Consider the following 22,028-nt stretch of genomic DNA (forward strand, 5'->3'; position numbering starts at 1 on the left):
TAGGGTAGAACTTGCCTTCTTTTCATTAATTCGTAAAGTTGCTCTGCCAGAGAGTGAGGAATTCATATGATTTCTGCCTTTTTTTCCACCTTTTCCTTTCTCTCCAGTATTCGTAAAGTGAGTAACACTCAAGTTGCCTGTTTTCTTTTTTTGTAAACAAGACCAATTTTCTTTTAACAATTGAACAGAGTACATTTTTGGCCGTGGTATTGAAGAGGAGGAGAACATAAATTGTATTTAGGCATGTGCAAGTGAGGCTGAAGAAAGATGTGTCCAGAAGGGAAATGATGAAATGCACCTGCTCTACTGTTTTGTTTTGTTTTTCTTCCTTTGTTCGTAATTTTAGCTTGGTTCTTCATGTTTACAAACCTTTTCTCTCCAGGCTCCTGCTTTGGTATATGTCAGACTTCCTCCGTTTATTTTGGCCAATACGTGTGCTTTGCTATCAATTCTGCATTGCTTGGATTTACAAAACAGGATAAAGTTTTCCATAAATAAAACTATACATATTGTTTCATGCTGTGTATCTGGTGCACTTACTTTGTCATGACTTCTAATAATGTTTTATCGCTAATCAATGTACAAACATGCTTGGATCATGTAAAGAAGGAAATGACACAATATCGCCCGTATGTTGAAAACTGTTTGCCAAGTGGTTGTGATGAAAATTCAAACACTGGGAATTCTAGGCTTCCTTCTGAAACTTTATGTAATGGTTTGATTAATGTTGACATTAATGTAATTTGTTGAAATAACTTAAGCTGTACAAATAGCTTTTTAATTATACTAAGCAGTCAAGAGAAAAAAATGTACAGGTACTGTTTTACTCAGTTGTTATTCTCTCTTTGGTTCTTTGAAAAATGTTCGTTTAAAAATATCTGTACTTGTTCTTGCTCTTATCTCTTTTTCTCTGTGGGATGAAGGCAGCAAGAAGTGTGAAGTGAAAAATAATGTATTAATCAGAAAAAAATGGTGTTTTTTTCCCAGTAAAATTTCAGACTTCTGTAACGTATTCCTGTGTAATGGTTGTAAACACTCTTTTATTTTTAAGGTTATTCTTGTGCAAGTTAATCCAGGGGAAGCATTTACAATAAGAAGAGAAGATGGACAGTTTCAGTGCATTACAGGTAAAGCTGATAATTTTTTTTTTTTTTTAAATATTTCCTGAGTCTGCATCAGGATAAGTAAAAGGCAATTAGTGATGTTGAAAGTAAAAGACTGACAGAAATTATTTTAAATACAAGAGCAGTTTAAAGACCTAAAAGATTAGGTGCTAAGAATCGTTGGATTTAGATTGCACTACCACGATGTACTTCTTCATATATTAGATGAAATTAAATTTCTTGTGGAGGAGAAGGGAGGAACATTTTCAGTATGCAAAACAAACAGGGAAGTACTGTTGTAGCAACTTTTGATGAACCTCTTTTATTAGACAGACCTCGAATTAAAAGCTTCAGTTGTTAATTTGATTTGAGTTTACTTTTTTTTTTTAATTCTTTGCTGTCATGCGGCATTGTTTACCTATCCCAACAGTAGCTGTCTGTTGTCCCACTACTAGTTTTTCATTATCTCCAGGGGCCGAATTGTGTCCTTTCCGAATTCTAGCAAGTGCAGCTTCAAAATACAAATGCTTCATCTAAGCGTAGCATCCCCACATGCACTGGTCAGTTTGGATGTTGTTTTCTATTCTGAATGAAAATAGGTACCAGTTAAGCCTGTGTACAGCTGCAAGAAATGAGCAGTCAGATATTGCTGCTGTTTAGAATACCATTTCACTGTGTTACAAGAGAGCAACAGATTCAGCTGTGGGGTCACTTTCTTCCTTATTATCTGCTGGGCCAATGAATCCTACCTTCTTTTTACCTGGCCTTGGCCCAGCTTCAACAGATACTGTTCTGGGAGGCTGAAGCAAGTATTTTCCAGCTCCTTTCCCCCTTCTCTCCAGCCTGAGAAGAGACGAAAGGTCTGGTTTCCAGTGTCATAGACAGGTCCTTTGGCTACAAAATAACTATTAAAAGGAGGCCTTGGTTTGTAATTAAGTTTATATCCACAATTGTTAAAGTTTACATGTCCATTAGCACAATTTTTCAAGACTTTGTGCTGATTGCATAGTGTTGTTGCTTCCTTTGAGCCACAAATAGATCAGTGTTGCAGCTTACAGTTCTATAGGACTTACTTGAAACATAGCTGTGTAATAATTACTTGGCAGTATCTGAGGGGACCATACTGGTTTTTTGTCTTGCAATTTAAGTTAAAGAACAAATAAGATGTATTTTACTTCTGTTGCACAAAATACTGAGGAGGGTGGCATGCATTGCATTTTTGGTTTTAATTTTGAATTATCAGATGGGCTTGGGGCGGGGGGAATGAACTGACGCCTTCATTGCATGATCATCTTGAAAGCAGGAAGTGTATGTGATGAACTGCAAAAATATTGAGATCATATATTTATAGATGTGGTTCTAACCTTTCATGGTACAGCTTTCATCCTTGCCTGGTCCCTCTTGCTTTCTGAGTAATCACTATTGTGATTTGATTCAGCTGCTGATTTCTTCATGCTTTAAATATGAAAGTGAGGGTGAACAGTTATTAGACAATTGTTCCTGCGTCTCACTAAGTGTAACCCCAGGTACGGTCTTTACAGCTTTCCTGAAAAGTGGTGCTGGCAATCTAGGAACCTACATCCCAAATCGGTTCCACAGCTTTTGCAAACCTCCTGTCATATGGATGTTCTCCTTGTCCTTACCCCTTCCAGGAGTTCACAATATGGTTTACGGTTGGTAGTAAAACAGAGGGCATAGAGGTTTTTAATATCTGTGCATTCACTAATCATATAACAGAAGCGGACTTGCACATGATCTTATGAATATTGCTTTTCTAGTCTGTTCTTGCCACTCCTGACACATTTCTGTGTTTAATGAGTGCTGCGCTGATGGCTGTTTCTGCCTCTGGGTTTGTTGGGTCTGTCTGGTGTAAAGAAGAAATTCCCTTAGTAATCCATGCTGTACCTTTTTCATTGTATGTATTGAAACTAATGAGGAAGGTTTTCTATGCAGAAATTCGTACGAAGTGAACAATTTCAGGTGGTGTACGCAGTGGAAAGCAATTTGGTATTGATGGTCCTTTTTGCTCTGCCACAACTTGTCAAACATAGTTTGCCCTTGACTTGGCTACAAAATGGATGACAAGTCTGCAAAATGGGCTACAGCTGCCGGAGACTGTTGCATTGACTCTAAAGAAAGCAAGCTCGCATCAGTTCCCTGTTCTGTTCTTCACTGTATGCACTCAGTTATTAGGTCAAATCAGAGTTAAAGATGTGGAAATACATAATGAGTATGGTTTGGAGGAAAACTTATTAGCATGTAGAGATGTATATTTTTAAAAAGGCATGAAGAAAGCAAAGATGGCTGTAGTGGAGATGCAATCAGTGGGTAGTTAATTTAGTCATTATAATGTTTCTTAATACTTTTTTCCAGTCTGTTTTTCCTGTGAAAAGACTTATTCTGCGAAGAATCCCTATTCAGCTTTTTCTGTGAGGTACTATGTAAAAAGATGTAGTATTACATGTGTTAAAAATATGTATCTGTATACTGCTTTGCAAAACCACAGCAAGTTATTACCCACAGAAAAAATTTAATTACGTACAACAAATATATTACATACTGCAATTAATATGTTTTTGCCCTGTATCACACTCAGAACCCACCTGGAGGAAAAGCATTAGTACAAGCAAAGATTTTTCATGAAATGCACTTAATACTTTGTTGCAAGAGTTCTCTTATCTGTTTCAAAATGAGGCTTGTAACGCTTGCATGTATAATTCACAACACTTACTTGTGATAACATGGTAAGTGACCACCAAACAAATGTCTCTTAGTTTCTGATATTTGCTTTCTAGAATAAACTGGTTTTGAGAACTTTCTTTACTTCATATTTTGTGGGTTGTGCAATGTTCTACAAATAACAAGGGCTTCCGTTCAGCGTTGAACATAGCACAGGGTTTTTTCTAAGGAACACAAAATTTTCAAGTACTGTTTTTCTAAGTCTGTATTCTAATTTATACTTAGCAAAACAGTGGCTAAGAAATATGTTGTGTCTTTGTGTAAAGTCTTACTAAAAGATATCCAAAGAAAAATAAGTAATTTAAGATTATAAAGGATAGTTAGAAATAGGAAAGTTACATATTGACCCAAGATGAAAACAATAAAATGTAAATTCAGGTTCTCACAGGGTAATTTGCACGGGCATATATTTAATTTGAAATTGTGTGATTATAGTACTGATATGAAAGAATGGAAACTGAGAGGTAGGAAGCTGCTTCTGGATGGATCTCCAATAGAAATGCAGATACACAGATACATTAGCTTGGGTAATTTGATCAGTCACTGTTCCTTGCCTAATTCTAGATGTCTCTTGTGATTTATTGCTGGTCAGTTCGTCTTGAGATTGCACTGTCTGCTGAAGTCCATGTGGCTTGTTTCTAAATCTAACCATAATGTTAATTGTATTTTCTTGCATTATATCTCTGTCTGTTGGAAACATTGAGATGCTCTATCAGTCTTTGTGCTGCTCTTGTCCATTAGTTTATTTGTAAAGAGAACTATCCTTACTCTGGATACTCTATACATGGGATAAAACTTCTCAATCTGAAAACAAGAGGAGTCAGTGTCTCTCCAGGAGAAAGGAGAGGTATGAATGAAGTGACTATTTTAGATCTGGTTTTGAATCAATGAAGTATTAAAAACTTAAAGCACCAATTAATGGAGAAGCATACATGCTTTTTCTGTGAGCTAAGCTTCTGAAGAAAATGTTGCATTTATACCCAGGTCTCTCTGCTGACTTAGTGTCTGTTTGCTGGTATAGCTCTCACAGGTGATCTGTAAAGCTTTGATTATTTTGGAACTACAATAAGTGAGAAGTGACTTCTTAATGTGGGCCTTTTCCATGGCAGTTAAAATTGAGTGAAAAGGCTCTTAAGATTATTTACTGGTTTGAACTCTCTTAAGGCTGGCAAAAAGCAGCGGTGAGCAAGGGACTTTTTCTCTTTGGTGAATCCCAAAACTTTATTTTGGTGGAGTTTGGATGACTTAATTTGTGGATTTTATTTGTCGTGTCTTACACTTACATTTCTGTAAAATAAGAAGCGTGGTTGCTTTATATTTCTGTAGTTAGCAATATTGGATCTTAGTTGGATCTTAGTTGCTTTTCTGTTGTACATATTTTGACTTAAATACAGCTTCAAATGAGCATTTGTGTGCCAGTGTCCGTTTTTCTGATTTTATAAAATATTTTCTTTGGCAGCCTAGTGGTTTGTCTGATAGCGATAACGGCTGCTCCTGCTTGATGCAACTTCAATTTAAACCATTTGTCAGTGTCTTACTTTCCAAAGACACTGCACTTTTCTTGCTAGATAGACAGGAAGATATCTGTGTATCCATGTGTTAGACCAAAATATTTATTTTCAGAAGAGCTCTTTTAAATCTATGAAGCTGTTCTCACATACTAGGAATACTCAGACTTCTGTGGAAACTTTCCTTAAGCCAAAATTTTCTTCTGTTAAAGTGAAATAATCAGCTACATTACAGTGATTCAGAAAACCAGGTTGGAAGTGTATGAATGGGCTCTCTTTGTAGAACTGAATTACTGCAGATCACTCATTCATGAATTCTTCCTATTGCAGAATAAATGAATGAAGATGACTCATCAAGAGCACATTTTATAACAGTCCCAAGTTACAGCTAAGGACTATTAAATGTTACTTGACATCATAAGAGAGACCATGTTCTATATGTCTCTGCAAAAGAAAATTGCCGTTTTCATAATAAAATAAGAATATTTATGTAAATTAGAATGAGTCATAAATACTTCATGCTTTGAAATGAAGTGAAGTATCAGTATTAAGGTTAGTCTCTGGGATAAAAGTTAAGCAATCTCAACCTCATTTTTTTCTCTTTAAAATAAGGAATAAAATACTTCTGAAAAGTGTTTTCAAGGAACTCAAGAAGAAAAGAATATCACGTCAATTCTAAGACTACAGTAGTGAAACACAAAATCTAGTTCATTCTAAGATTAACTTCAGCTTTGCAACACCAAGCCTGCCCATGACCCAGAATATTGTATGGATAAAACTGTTATAGAATCGTGGAATGGTATACATTGGAAGGGACCTTCAGAGATATCTAGTCCAACTCTGCTGCCAATGGCAGGGACATCTTCAACCAGATCAGGTTGCTCAGAGCCCCGTCCAGCCTGGCCTGGAATGTCTCCAGGGATGGGGCATCTACCACCTCTCTGGGCAACTTGGGCCAGTGCCTCACCACAAAAAAATTCTTCCTTATATCCAATCAAAACCTACCCTTTTTCAGTTTAAGACCATTACCCCTTGTCCTGTCACAACAGGCCCTGCTAAAAAGTCTGCCCCCATCTTTCTTACAGGCCCCTTTTAAGTACTGAAAGGCCGCAACAAGGTCTCCCCGGAGCCTTCTCTTCTCCAGGCTGAACAGCCCCAACTCTCTCAGCCTCTCCTCACAGCAGAGCTGTTCCAGCCTTCTGATCATTTTCGTGTCCCTCCTCTGGCCCCTCTCCAACAGGTCCATGTTCTTCCTGTACTGAGGGCCCCAGAGCTGGACACAGGACTCCAGGTGGGGTCTCACCAGAGCGGAGCAGAGGGGCAGAATCACCTCCCTCAACCTGCTGCCCACACTGCTTTTGATGCAGCCCAGGATACAATCGGCCTCTGGGCTGCAAGTGCACATTGCCGGCTTATGTCCAATTTGTCATCCACCAATATCCCAAACTCCTCTGCAGGGCTGCTCTCAATCTATTATCTGCTGTTATCTGCTGCCAGGTCTCCTGTGGTTGTGGTTGTTCTCAGATAGTGTTAGAGGAACCAAGCTGAACATTTTACAATCCAAATATAACTGCTATTGAAGTACATTCAAACCAAAAAAAAACCCACTAGATGTATTTTGTTCTTAGTCTCATTTGGTGCTTTGATGTTGAGTTTTATTTAAAATTAATTTATTAAAATTGGAGGTGGTCAAGGCCAGTCATAAATTCTGTACGAATTGCCGCAAGTCTCTCAGAATGGACTTTGCTAGTTGCTAATGGTCATTGGAAGATGCTTCTTTCAGAAGAAGACCACACTTCATTATTAAATCCTAAACCCACTGTGTTAAGTGGAGGAAGTGTGTGCTGTCATTCTGTGATGATTTTTAGAACGTACTAAGATACCTGACAATGCAGTAGTGATCCCATATATTGGCTTTAAGGGTGACATCACCTCTGGAAATACTGTATCTTGTTTGTTAAAGTACTTGGTATCCATGCTAGCACCGGGCAAAGTTTAGGAGTAAAATACTTATTTCAGTACATAGACCTGTAGTAATGGAACAAACTAGCAAAACCAATAAAACATTGTCAACAGGGATTCTCGTCTTGAGCATCTCCAAACTTGTAGGTGGCTTAAGAGCCTGGATAATGAACCCTTACAAGTAAACCCAGATGTGTAGTACAAAGTTTTTAGTTTTCCTGCTCACATTAAGAACAACTCGCTGGAGCCACCCAGGGAAGCTGCTCTGGGTGATCTTTTCTTTCTGTAGCTCAAAAAGAAAATAACTCTTCATCCTTGTTTCCATTTACTTGTTTCTCATTTCTAAATCCTGAAATGTTGCATGATGACATGGGTAAGTTTATTTGCTTTCCTTTTTGTTTTCCAACATGCTTTATAGTTTTTCTGCACTGTAGCCATCTGAGGACACAGATGTAAGGTTTTATACATTGCTTCATTTTAAAAAAAAAAAGCTAAATGGTAAATCATTTCAGTTGTCTTATCCATTCCTTCTTGTGAGTGCTGTAGAGGACTAAACATGATATGCAAGGCTGAAACTGGATACAGGTGCTTAGATTAACATCCTCTTCTACACATTAATTTTGGGATCTCTGTTGGAAATATTTAGAGGGCCTTCATAAAAGGCATTGAGGAAAGCTAAGACAAGTCAACTGAAAGTTTGAGGTCACAGCAAGCTACAGTGATTTAAAGCCACTTAACTCTTGGCTGAGGATGTCCATGTAGAGTTTCAGAGTTGAGTCTAGGAGTAGCTTGACTTTAATGCATCTCTGTTTGGAAATGACCTTCAATGTACATATTTTAGAAATTGTTTCATAGATGTTTGTATTTCCAGGTACCTATGGTCAAATTAAAAATAATAGGAACATTGGTATTGGCCAACTCTGGAGGAGTATGGTTACAGAGGAGACTTGATTCTTTTCTCTGTTGGCAATAACATGATGAGGAAATTGACCACAAAGCATGGTTATAGCAGCTTGATTTGGAGCTGTCTCATTTCAAAATAATTGTAAGTGGGAGCTACTCTTTTTATAGCTTAGAGTGATAAACAGAGTGCACGAATGCCCTTGCAAATTTTGTAGAACAGCCTTACCATCCCGCCTTTTAGAGACAGGTTAGCATAAAAGTTGGAAGGACATATGGCAAATACCCTTCTGATGAGATCAAGAAATAATGACAGATTTAGGCCCTCATTGTAGTGCATGTAGAATGCTCATGTATTGGCTTTGACACATAGGAGAAATCTAGTCCATAATTCAAGTACTGTTGGCAAGGAAAACTTGTCCATAAGCCCTGCTGCCGCAGCTTTTCTAGTACTACTCCTAGTCCTGTGCTGAATTAAAGGCAGCTCAGGTTATGTCCACTTGATTCTGTGGTCTCTTCTGCAATAGGGCAGAGGCAGTCTTCAGTCTTTTCAGGACCATCTCTCAAATCTGTTTTATTAACTCGACAAAACTTGCAAAGTAGTGCAAAACAAGGTCATCCCCCTGACCAGAATAAACTTTAGCAAACCAGAAGTCTGTTGTTTAGATCTGGCTCTTTCTGCTCTGAGAGTGGCCATGAGAATTTGCCTTGGAGCTCCCTCAGCCTTCTTTGGGAACTGCCTGGCCTTCTCCTCCGTTTACTCAGATACCTGACCGGGTCTTGGTGGTCCTGGTCTCCTCCAGACCTTAAAGAGGCACTCAGAGATGCTACAAGAAGCTGTTGCTGGAAAAGCTGACTTTATCATGCTGTTTTTCTGACAGAGCAGCTTGCATTACTGTTGTGTCCATTTTGTTAGGATTATAAATACTAGATTTCTAAAATGTGCTATTCCCAGAGTAAACTAAACTTTGCAAAAGTTCTATTAAAAAGCAAACTAGAACTGCTTTATCACCTTCTGCAGCAGCAAATTAGAAAGCAGGTTAAAAGGAAAATGTATTAATTCAGGTCTCTTTCACAGTATTGACTGTAGAGTGTTTCAGGGAGAACTTTGTTTTTATATTGTTGATTTCTGTTTAAAATGTGTTAAATAGATCTAATATCTTTATATGCACAAAACAGACATGTCTGTAACACTTTTGTCTTGGTTATTTTCTCATTCTTCTGTTAGGTATTTTTCTAGCTTTAATTCTACCTTGACATATTTCACACATTTTGAGATGTTAATGAGTTCATAATTTACTATATTCATTATGAGGTGTCCAGTCAGGCCTTTTCATGTCTCATTTTCCTGTATATTCTGATCAGTTAATCTTCCCTCGTATCTTTGCTGATCTCTTCCTTTGTTCCATCTCCTCACTACACTGCAAGCTCCACACTGCAAACTCAGCCTTGACTATAGGAAGGTTCTGGAGATATTTGAACTATCAGTGCTTCAGCTGCACACTGAAGACGTCTATTTTTAGATGTCTAAATGTGTGTTTCTATATGTGGCCTTGGATCTAAGCTCCCATTATAACTAGTGAAGATTTAGTCACTATCTGTAGTACAGTCAGTGCTTTTCAGCTGACATCAGTTTGCGCTGAATAGCTCTCCAGGCTCCACTGTCTGTGCTGACTAGATCTCCACTTGCTATTATGGCAGTTTGAAGTCCTAACTTGTATGCAGACACATAATTTTAGATACCTAAATGAGATGTCTCCATTCCAGAGCTAAAGCCTGGCTATTATAAGCTGAAATAAGTAAGGCTACATCTTGAAAACATCTCATTTGAGTGTGTTGTTTCGCAGTTGTACCCACAGTGAATGTCTTTGTCCTCAAGCAATGAACTCTTTGAACTCATCCACTTCCATGAGCATCTAACATCTCACATTTTACAAGGATGGTACCAGTACTCGGAGGTGCATGTTGGGAATTGAGTTAGAGCCCTAAGGTGCAGCTAGAGAATGCCCCTAAAACTTGGTTTCCACAACTGTAGTCAGACATGTCTAGCCCACAAGGCTGTGAAGAATTAATATTAACCCAAACCACTGAAATTCACGTGCTACTGTGGGCTGAGCCTGGAATCAGTTGGATGAGTCTTGTATGAAGCACGTTAAGCTTGACAGGTCTGCATCTGGCAGTAATAGTCCCCTGGCATTGCAGTCAGTTCATGTTTTGTTCCCTGACTGAGCTATTGATGGGAAAGAAATAGCACTGTACTACTTGCTTTATGGGGAAAAAGAGGTGAAGATTTATGTGGGATCTCATCTTGGTTTCTAATATAAGTAGAAAGTTTGTCTAATGCAAGTAGTTAACAGTTTGAAGAGAATCAAAGATCAGAGATGAAGGCAGAGGAGTCTGAAAAAGGTTTTACTTAGTATTTTCACTTAATATCCTAGCATTTAAAAGAACGTATGCTGGTAGCATTTTTTGTATCTTCATTGGATGCAGTCTAGTTGACCGAAATAATAAAGTTTCTTGAAGATTGCTAACTTACTAAACAGAGAAAAAAGTTTCTCAATTTCATTATCTTATTCTTCAAAAGGAAATGGTGCTTTTATTTTATAGAAATTCAAACTTAATGTTTTAAAATTGTCTTTGCACTGGTTTTCATAAAAATGGAAAGGCTAGAACTTCGTGCATCAAGAACTCCTTTTGTTAAATCCTCTTTCACCGCACGTACAGTATGAATACAGTCTGGTATGTCATCTGTTGGAAAATGCTACGTATTGTTAGATGAGACCGCAGGAAGTTTCTTTATAGTTCCACTCTGTGAGATTCAGTTGTATTGCTCCATCCTTGATGTATAGCTGTAGCTGTGAAAGTATTCGGACTTGTGTCAAAGAATTACTGTTAACGAAGAAATAGCTTTGAATTCATTTTGATTTACTCTTGTTCTGTTTGTACTCCAAAAAGTAGTTGTGGCTGCCTTATCTTTTGGACCATTCTCAGACATGTGGTAGTTGTGAAGGGTGGAAGACAGATTGGGAAGGAAACCAAAGTCTTCATGGCTGTGGAGCAGCTTTCCCCAGACATTATTTTTCCAGAGTTCCTCAAGACAGAGTGAGCTCCACACACGCCCAGGCTGCCACAGCCATGCCAGCAGCTTACAGGGCCTGACATGGCTCTGCCTCCTTGCTTTCTCCTTCGATGCTTAAGGTTTTGGGCCCCTCACTACAAGAAAGACATTGAGGTGCTGGAGAGAGTTCAGAGAAGGGCAACGAAGCTGGTGAGGGACCTGGAGCACAAGTCTGATGAGGAGCGGCTGAGGGAACTGGAGCTGTTTAGCCTGGAGAAAAGGAGGCTGAGGGGAGACCTGATCGCTGTCTGCAACTGCCTGAAAGGAGGTTGGAGCATGGAGGGTGTTGGTCTCTTCTCCCATCTAACAAGCGATAGGATGAGAGGAAATGGCCTCAAGTTGCACCAGGGGAGGTTTAGATTGGATATTGGGAAAAATTTCTTCACAGAATGCGTTGTCAGGCATTGGAACAGGCTGCCCAGGGAACTGGTGGAGTCACCACCCCTGGAGGTGTTTAAAAGATGCGCAGATGACGTTCTTAGGGACATGGTTTAGAGGTGGACTTGGCAGTGTTAGGTTAACAGTTGGACTCCATGATCTTAAAGGTCTTTTCCAACCAAAATTATTCTATGGTTCGAAGTCAGAGGTGTCCAACTCATTTTTACAGGGGGGGCACATCAGCCTTGCTGTTGCCTTCAAAGGGCTGAATGTAATTTTAGGATTGTATAAATGCCGCTAGTGAAAATGAGTTTGACACCCTTCTTCTAAGTTGTATTGTAGACAGATGGCCAAGTTAACAACAGAAAGAGACCAGGAGGTTAGTCTCCTTTTCCTTCATTTTCACCTGTGCAAGGCTACTGTGTGAGTCCAGGTACACTTTTCTTGACAGAATGTAATATCTAACTGAACGTTGCAACTTTGAATCAAGGGATTTTTTTATTCTCTTAGTTTTCCTTTTTTCTAATGGATGAATCAGCAGTGCATGGCTTGATAGATATGGCTGTGCATGTGTTATTAATAGTAAATGATTATAGTTGTCTTTTTTTTGACTGTCTGTTAAATGACTGTGGTTTTGTCAGCTTGCATGAGTTACATGATCGTGACACTCTTCAACTTCATTAATATCATGGTAGTATAACTTCCCCTTCTTCCTTTTGCAGACGTGCATCAATCTGTTTTACATCTAAAGCGGTTTATTATCCAAACGAGGGAAAGGAAGAAGAAAAGATAACAAGGTCATTACAAACATATAGGCTGGCTGTGCACAAATACAAACAGCTACTGTGCAATGTGAGTTAAAGACCAATTACAAGCATGTGAGTTGAGCCACTTAAAGCCATTAAGAAACAGTGTAATTACATGAGGTTTCAGACAAAGTTGGAAAGGCTAAATTCACTGGTAGTAAATACAGCTATCTGCAGTGCTGCTCTTTCCTTTTTGCCAAAGAGAAGCTCTCTCTCACACTGCAAAGAGCTTTCCAAAAAATGCGGCTTTGTGGAGCAGGTGCCCTAGCACACCATCCAAAGAGCCTCAGATTTTTAAAAAATTACTGTACAACACCTGGTAACTTGTAGACAGATCTCAAGGTAATGGTGTTAGAGCTACTAGAGAAGCTGACTGCACCTTCCTTCCCTTTTGATTAGTCAGTTATTCCGTGAGCACATGGTTTGTCTCCTGTGCCTGTTCTCAATTTGTGTTTTCCAGTAGCCAGTTCTCCAGCAGTTTCACTTATGCTTTCCCTTTGGTGTTCTACATATGGGCCATCTTCATAAATACCATGTATATTGGGTTTCCCCTGGATGATCCTGACAGCCGTATTCATAGGTGGAATGGATGTGCCTTCCAAGACAACCAAAGAAAGAGCTGCAATGAGAACTATGAATGACAAACCAATAGTCTATATTATTGCTTCATTAATAATTCTTAAAAGGAGTTAATATGGAATTGTAGTTTCAATAAGATGTAAGTAAGTTGCTGTGAGTAGGATAGTGAGTATTCCTCATGATCTCTTCATAATGAGGTATTGCAACAACCCTAGAAAAATCTTATGAAATATGGACAAGTCTTTTAAAGTAAAAGGACTGTGTTGGGCAAAAACCACAACAGGACCATGGGCTGAGACAAAGTCCCACAGTAGGAAGAGCCCTACTCATAAAACACAGCTTTAGCAAGCCAGTTCCAAAACCAAACCAATCAAACACACCAAACAACTAAAGCAGGTAGAAACAACCAAATTCCCAGGAAGAAGACAGGGAAATAACTGTTAGGTACAGGAGCTGTAATTTAATAATACTGCAGCCTTCTCTTCTGAGAATCAGAATGAAGGTTGAAGATGACAGAAGAAGAAAGGTGTGTTGACAGAGAGTTGTCAGCCTTTCTGTTTTTCCTGCAAGTTGCATTTAAGATAGCCTCTTGAAAGACAGAATTTAAGTGAAGTGCTACTGTGTTAAATCCTCAGCTGCTTTAGCCTTGAAGAGGTTGTGCTCTGAAAGGCTCCTCTCTTGGCAAAATTAGATCTTACAGTTTATGCAGCCAAGAGACATCTCAGTAAAACTCTTAAATAGCAGAAAGATTTAGAAAAGTATATGAAAGATACTTAAGTTTGCATTTATTCTTTCTTTTTTTAATGCTTTCCATATATTTTATCTCATTTTGTCATCAGGCACAGAATTGTTTTGTTTGATTTTTTTTTTTTTAAAAGGTAAATTTAATATTACGTAGCTTTTAAATTCAGTTAAATCTCATCCGACTTTTTTCAAAAGATAGCACATACAAATAAAGCTGTCTTGTAGGCAGATCCTTGGAGTGCCTACAGCCCAAGATTAGTTTGGTAATTTGAGAAGCAAAACTATTTTTTCTTAAAGAGAATTTTTTTTCTGAATTGGATAGTAAGGGGTCACAAGCAAAGTGACTACCTGTGATTTTGTATGACACTACTGGCAGTCCAGTTTTGGGGAGCATCTGGTGACTAAACAATGCATCAGTGAGTGAAGATATTCAGTAAGTTATAAGGGCAGCCTGAGCAACTGGAGCCAGTTAAAGTTATTCCAGCATAAATGAGCTTTAAAAATCACCTGCTGAGAGTGGTGAAAAATAAAAGTGAATATCAGCAAATGCTAAACAGAGATGCAGAGGACTTACTAGTGTGAGCCTGACTTCCACTCATTTCCCTGACTTGGACTGCAAAGGGATACAGGAGATCTGGCAACCATGAGGTTTTGAGATTGATAGTTGAAAGTTTGATCTCTCTTTACTGTGGACTTTGGGCCAATGTGTGTTAGAACAGCACTTTTCTACAAAGGTTTTAAATCTGACATGATGCGTATGCAACCTTTTCAATAAAATATTTGTAAAAGGTGTGGTTTAATGTTTACTACACCCTTCTAATTCTCACGCAAAGAAAGGTTGCATAAAAAGGAGGAAAATGTACCTTGGGAATCCCCTTTTCTCTTAATTGCAGCTATATACACTCAAGTTTCCTTGCATTCCTTTCCAGCAAAGAAATGACACATACGAGACTAGAAATCTGATTCATATGCCCACGTGGCTTTATCTGTAGGTTGTTTCCCCAGTTCATCCTCTGAGAGGTCTTTAAAATACCATCCAGAGCATCAATTTGCCCATAATAGCCTTCCAACAGTGCATTATGTTAATAGAATTTCAGTGCATTCTCTTTTTCTTTTTTTTTTTTTCAGTTACTGAGCCTCGTCCTCTCATCTGAAAATGAGATCTATTATTTTTGATGAGAAAGAATCTAGTTTTGTCTTGGTGACAATAGTTAAATAGAAGGGTGTTGGGTTTGGGCTTTTCAGAAGCACTTAAATCTGTGTTGCTGGATCATTTTGTTGTATGGTGGTGTTGTGCTGCTGTGTTTGGACAAGCAGTATGTGTTTCTGTGCAGCTTCAGAGAGCTGGACGGAGGGCTGAAGGGGCTGGGAACATGCCACGTAGAAAAAGAGGCTGAATGCTGGGTAAGGTTATATCTAGGTAGGATATAGCTTTAGGGGATCTGAAGGCCAGTGGGAAGTAAATAGAAGGACCAGAGAATGCAGGTGTAAAGAATTGCAGGTATGCAGTGGAGTCTTGAGGACAGATACCTGGGTGTTGCCTGTCTCCATGCTGCAAAATTCAAAGCATAGTACTGAATCTTTTTTTGATCTTTCTCTCTAAAGAGCTTCAACAAAGTCAGTATAAGCTTACTCCTTTTTTTTTTTTTTTTTTCCCAAGATTCTAAATGGTGGATGAAATAGGAAGGGATCGAATGCTAAAGCATGATGCACAGCTAGCCTGGAATGTAAATATATCCCTTCTTAATCACTCAGTAACCAATGCTCTTGGGTATCTTTCAGCTATCATGATGTTCTAGAAATACTTGGCATTTCAGCAAAGCTGATCACCCAAACAAATCCAGTGGTATCAGAAGTGGTAAAAAAAGATCAACAAGAACATGCATTACTTGTCAAAAAGAGTGTTGTTTGAATGGTACCCCTGAACTGGGTGAAATGCAGTTAGACACAATGCAAGGTCATGCATAAGATTAATAAATTATAAATGGGGATCTCCTCACTCGAAACTTGATAAGGAGGAAGCAGACAAGCTATTCGACTCACAAGGTAAGTATTATCTCCAGTGCAATGTATCTATAAAGGTTACTGTGATCATAAAATGCAGCAGGGCTGTTGTTGCTAGTACAGCTTCTTGGGGTATTTAGTGGCATGTTACAGGATTCTACTGAGACATCAAGTATCATTTGATAATTCATGTTTACAAAAGATGAAATGAAGCTGATTCCAGGTGTTGTAGAAAAGAGCTATTAGGATACTCAGGAGAATGAAGAGCCCATTTTTTTATAAAAGGAAAATAGAAGAGCTTGGTTTGTTTGGCAGAAAGGGAGTTTTGTTAGGAATAGGTAAGTAAACACCAGGGATTAAAAAAAAAAAAAAAGAAGTTAGTAGTTAGTGCCAGAGCTGGTTTAGAGCCCAGTTGGATGTCAAATGACTGTGAATAACTTTTATATAATTGCAAGAAACCTCCAGGCTACGTAGGAGAGGGATGCTCTAGAACAGCAGTCTAGTGGGAGACATATGGGTAAAAGAACTGGCTGTTTTAAGACTGGTCTTGATGCTTTTACATAGAATCCATTTATGATGGATCTTGACGTATGATAATGGGGGAGAGGAATGAAACTGCAATTGCAGGTGAATAGACTTGATTCATGAGGCCTTTGTCAGTCCTTGAGCCCTGACAGTCCAGCAACAGAAAATTTAGATCTCCTGCGTCCAGACAGTAGTGAAGCAATAAAAAGGTTTCTGCACAAAGGGCACATTTACTTTCCAGCTATTAAGTAATTTTATTGTCTCAGCACCTTAGTAGAGGGATATATTGATCCATACATAATGTATGGTGAGGAGCTCCACAGTATGCACGTGTCTTTTTCCCTTTCTTCTGGTATGGAATGACAACTTTTATATGTCTGAACCAAGTTAGTTGTTTGATCCCTTGACTCTTGTTTGGCACAGGTAAGTAGATTCCTTACATAGTTCTTTCTGGCTCTGAGTTCATTTTGGCTGCCAAAGCAGCGGGTATTTTACTTTCTAAAATGTATTTGGTTACAGAGCAAATTGAATTTGAAGAGAACACTGCAATGGCATAGGCTTATCTTTGTGTCTGGTCCCTGCTTACTGCTTTACCAGATACTTTCTTTCTGATAGTACATATTTACTAATGTTGTTGAAAGCTTTTTATCAATAACAACATACCTTCCCTATGTGGTAAGTTGCTTGAGATTTGGAGAAAACAACTCCTTGTTGAACGGACCTGTAAAGAGTTCGCTGTGGAGAACCAAGGAGCCTTTGTCACATAAAAAGCCAAAAAGACCAGATTTTAAATTTCAAATGCTAAAACAAGTTTGAAAGACTTACATAAAATTTCACTAAAACCTTTATTAGTTAGCCTGTGATGATTTATTTTTTTTCTTAGCTAACCCAGACCCTGAGAAACACTTTTAAATCACTTTCAACAGTAAAATGTGAGTCGTGCAGTGGGAATCGGTTGAAGGTGTTTAGTGATCTATATGATGGTAGAAACATTTCACTACAGAAGAGGCTCTGGGTGTTGGTAGTAAGCATGATGCCTTTCTATGTTGCTAAGTCTGACTGAGAACAATCAATTCTTTTTCATGTGTACCCTGATTTGGGATTAGTTAATTTGAGACCGAATTTCTGCAAAGCCTTTTGAACGTGAAAATTCTTGTGTGTTGACCTTAAGTCAATAGCAGAATCAGAAGTCTTAATCTAAATGTTTAAGTATTTATCATGTCAGGTGCAATGTTATTAAGAATTTTCAAGATCAGTAGTTTTTCAGTCAAACTTTTATTTTCACTGTCTTCAGAGCATCCCCTGTTGTAGCTGCATTCATAGGCTTGTTTGTTGTTGGTGAAAAGACAGAAAAGTATGTCTGTGCAATGAACTGTGGTCACAAGGAATCATGCTCAGGGTGTTTGGATTCCACCTTAGTTCTAACTTGAGAAGCTTTTAGCTGCAGAAGTGTCAGACACAGCCCAGGTCTCACCCACTGAATCATGACCAGATCCTAGCAAGCAAACTGAATTCATTGCTTCTTCTGTTTTGACCATGGGATTCCCTACATGCCTGTAATTGTACAAAACATGAGGCTGCAGAGGGACAGACAGAAGCCAGAATAGAAACAATATAAAGACAGTATATAGATTTTTGCCTTTCTCTTCAAAAAGAAAAGCTATTTTTCACTTGGGCTATATTAAGTTTATCCTCAAATGCAAACAGTATCAGCAGCAGGAAATTGTTTAAAGCACTTGCCCGGAATCAAGGAGATCTGAGGTTTTTAGCTCTATGAAGAATCCACAGAATCCGAACCTGTAGTTCCTGATTCCAGCAGAGCCTCATGGTATTCTGAGTTCAGGCTTTTCTCCATGTCGTCTGTTGGAGATCAGCATCTTTACCTCTGAAAAAGATAAGATTCTAGACAAAAACTCCAGGGGAAGGCAATTTGCCTTTTTCTGTTGATGTAATGGGGATTCCTGTATTATTTAGGTGGAGTCCTGGGTTCTGGTTCCTGTTGTAAAGGCTGGCTCTGTATTGTCCATTTAGAAGCTCTTGGATGAAAGGAGTTAAGCATCTCTAGCATAGACAGGAGCTTAGTGTGTTGCTTTCCAGCTTTTAGTGGTCCATCTTCAGCAGCGATGACCCAGGTTATTCCGTAGTCTGGTGTTCGTAGCACTCTGCTGGACAGGAGCAAGCTGTGGGGTTAATCGGCTTGAGCCTAGCACAGAATTCAGCCCACCTACTAACTCAACGGGAAGACCACCTTTTCCTGACAGTAGGAATCTACTCTCAAATACTTGGACAGAAGAGTGACTAGAGCGGGCCTGAACCAGATATCTACTTGAGGACACACTGTCTGTGCTTAATGATTTGTGTAATTTGGCATGAGGCAGCTCCCCGATGAACGTGCAGAAGCAGAGATGTGCTCCGGAGGCAGCCAGTGAATCACCCTGCCGCAGTCAGGTGCTTGCTTTAGACGCTGCAGAGTGTAAGGTGTGTAACATCTGATGTTTTCACTTCGGTCTTATGTCTCATTTTTGTCGTGCAACGGTTGTGTCATTTGCTTGGGGCTTGTTCCCCACATTTTGTGTCATGACAGAAGGATTTCATATTATTAAATGTCACCTTTTGAATTGTCAGCTTCAGGGACTGTTTTCTTCACTCATTATTTGGAACAAAACTGTCTAATAAAGCATCACTTCAAAATTTATCTCATAGTTTAGAAACCTACATCTGAACACTCGTTTGTGGAACTGCAACGTTGGTACAAGCTTTGGACTCAAGTGAATGCCTCTAATGTAGGCATACAAATAATTGTATGTAGTGAGTGTGAAGAGAGAAAAGTCCTGTAGGACTGAACTCTCTTTCCATTTCTTTGTGTTGTTACAGAAGACCTTTTCGTCTGACTAGGACAGCAATTTCACTTACCTAGTACAAGAATTATATCTAAGAGAGTAAAATTTCAGTGGTACAGAGTTGTTGGATATGAGGGTCTAATTTATTAAATCAGCAGTTATCACGAACCTTCTGCCTTTACTAAGAATGAGATTTAGCTCTGGTTTTGCACCCTAGAATTCTATTTGTGGAGCCAATGTCATTCTAGATTTACCTAGTGTTCCCTCTTTCTGCTAAATCGTGTAGAATCCTGGATTATGGGATTCCTGGAAAGCTGAGGCACCTCGTCTCCTGCTAACTTAGTTTTATGTCTTCCAGTTAGGAATGACCACTCCCAAATTGATCCCTTTAAAGAAAGATGCATGTGGTATTTATTTTGGGTATTAGAAGGACTTCATGTGCATCATGATAATTTTTGTTGTGCTTTGTTTTAGTTTAAATGGACCATCTAAATCTGCATTGTATTTGTTTATATGATTAGCTTGAAGCCTAAACAACTTCGAGGTTTTCAAATGAATGTACATTTTATTAGTAGATTCCAGGGACTCAGATTAGTACATCTTTAGAGGTGGTATGCCTTGGATATAAATAAAAATTTGACTTGGGCACTGAATTTTCTCTTGGCAGCCTTTTCTGGTATTAATTTCTTGCTCGAGTTTCTGACACTGTATGTGTTGTAATACTCAATCACAGCTTACACAAACAGAATTTTACTATATCCACAGAGTCTTCTGTGTATTTTCATCCATAGTTTTAAAATGCCCTACCCTAGAATTTGGTAAAATTGTTTCAGCATTTATATGCATGCTTTTTTTTTTTCTTAATGAATACATCGTATTCATGTAAGTAATATTCAATAAGTCATATCCAAGTCATAATATATATACACACATGTATAATAATTTGGAGGAGAATATTAAGAAATTTGCTCTAAGTGGGGGGAGGGGGTTGCTGCTTTGAATGCCAGCTCTGAGACAGCAGAAAGGGCCAGATAATTTTGCACTCTAGTTTCAAATCAATGTAGCCAGGTAAGCATGCACAGGAAAACTGACTCATTAGTGTAATAAGTTGAATATACTGATGCCAAAAAAGGCCTTTAAAAATAATTATACTACATAATTTCATTTTGGTACAACTTGGCGGGCGGGGGGGGGCAAGCGAAGGGGGAAGTTGAAGTTAACATTTGTTCCTTCCAAGGTCTCTCTTCTCTGAATCAACGTGCCCTTTTGTAGAAGCCACTGTCTACACACCAAGAACTGCCAACTGTTGAGACTCACTTGCGCTATTCATCTCTTAACCACAAGTAGCTGTCAGCAGTACTGCTTAACTTTTTAACTTCCCGGTCTGCAGTGCTATATAGCCAAAAAAAAAATCTGATTAGGAAAACACAAATTCCTAGTGGTAACGACTCTTAGATGATTAAATTGTAGTTTCTCCTGAATGTTGTGAATCAAATGGAACATGATTAAGCAGTGTGCACAAATACTAAATATTAGTCTGAAAAAGTTGTGGATCAGTACTGCTCAGCATAACTGCTAGGAAATCAGGCTCTCCATGAGGAAAAAGCTAAGCAAATATGCAACACAGTTAGATTAGAACGAGTGCAGATTATTTTTCATCAAACATTTTCATCAAAGCTTGCCTGTGTTAACAATAGTATGTCACATTTGACTCCTTCTGAAATACAATGATTTATGGTTCACCTGATATTTAAATTGGAGGAGTGCAAGGGAGAGAACAATTTTTTCAACATAACTCTTCCACTTAGTTACTAGATAGTTACCCTAAGTCTAAACATAAAACAGCAAATGAAATGGAGCAATTTAACAATCTCAGGTGCACAGTACAAAGTCTGTGTTCTATTTCCACATTAACGCCTTTGATTCATTGATACTTTTTTTTAATGAAGTAGGATAGAGCTCATCACTGTGCCACACAATTGCTTCAGAAAGAATGTTTCCTGTTGGAGTCTCTCAAAACACTAAAATCATTCTTCTGCAAGCTCCCAAGTTTAACTTCATGAAGTTATGCAGTGGCATGGGCTTGCAGTCTTTTTCATCACAAAAAAATACACCATGGTCATTGTTTAGAAACAGGTGAAATGAAAGTACATTTAACATTTGAACATAGAAACCATTGTCAACTTTCTCCTTTGAAAGTATGTGAGGCCATTACGAAAGAAAACTGATAGTTAGATTAATGGTAAAGTGCTATAGGAATTTGTCATCTCTTCACTTTGCCTATGAGAATGTATTTCATGTCTTTTTTTTTTTTTTTTAATACGTATGTATGGTTTCATAGGAAAGATCGGGATCTCATTAGGATGTAATCTTTAGAAACACTGTAGTTCAGTTTCACAGCTTTCTGCTCTTTTATCCATTATTCCGAAGTCTCTGTGGATGAAACTGATGCTGCTTTTCTCTGCTTTTCAAAGGAACTATGTGAGCATTTTACCTTCAGGTTTTTCCTTGCATTTGCCAGCCTGTAGACTACTGATAGATTTTTGTAGCCAATTACTATATTTAAATTGATGTTGCTGTTTTGTCAGCTGCTGTTCTGCAGCCTTGATGGCAAAAGTAGACATGGGGGAAGGGATTGTTTTGTCAGGATGAATTTCAAGCATAAGGAATATGTTAAATTGACAGCATTGCAAACCAAAGTCTTCTCACTGCCTGTGTCCTTGCAGTGTTCACAGGTCTTTCTTGTGCCTCTTCCCCAGCTCAGGCCTAACATTAAGTTCTGTTTGCTCTTCTTTTCTATTGTTACTTGCTTTGATCACATT

General features: G+C 38.5%; 1 protein-coding gene across 6 annotated transcripts in view; it reads left to right on the plus strand.

Annotated features, from left to right (window-relative positions):
* Positions 1-22,028, plus strand: part of FNDC3A (fibronectin type III domain containing 3A) — a 122,550-nt gene that overhangs the window by 40,704 nt on the left and 59,818 nt on the right. For all 6 annotated transcript variants that reach the window (XM_065630369.1, XM_065630362.1, XM_065630392.1 and 3 more), the window contains one exon: positions 1,052-1,127. In XM_065630369.1, coding sequence (XP_065486441.1) covers positions 1,052-1,127 — 76 coding nt within the window. The remainder of the gene's footprint in view (positions 1-1,051; positions 1,128-22,028) is intronic.

Source organism: Caloenas nicobarica, chromosome 1, assembly GCF_036013445.1.
Source record: "Caloenas nicobarica isolate bCalNic1 chromosome 1, bCalNic1.hap1, whole genome shotgun sequence".
Taxonomy (NCBI): Eukaryota; Metazoa; Chordata; class Aves; order Columbiformes; family Columbidae; genus Caloenas; species Caloenas nicobarica.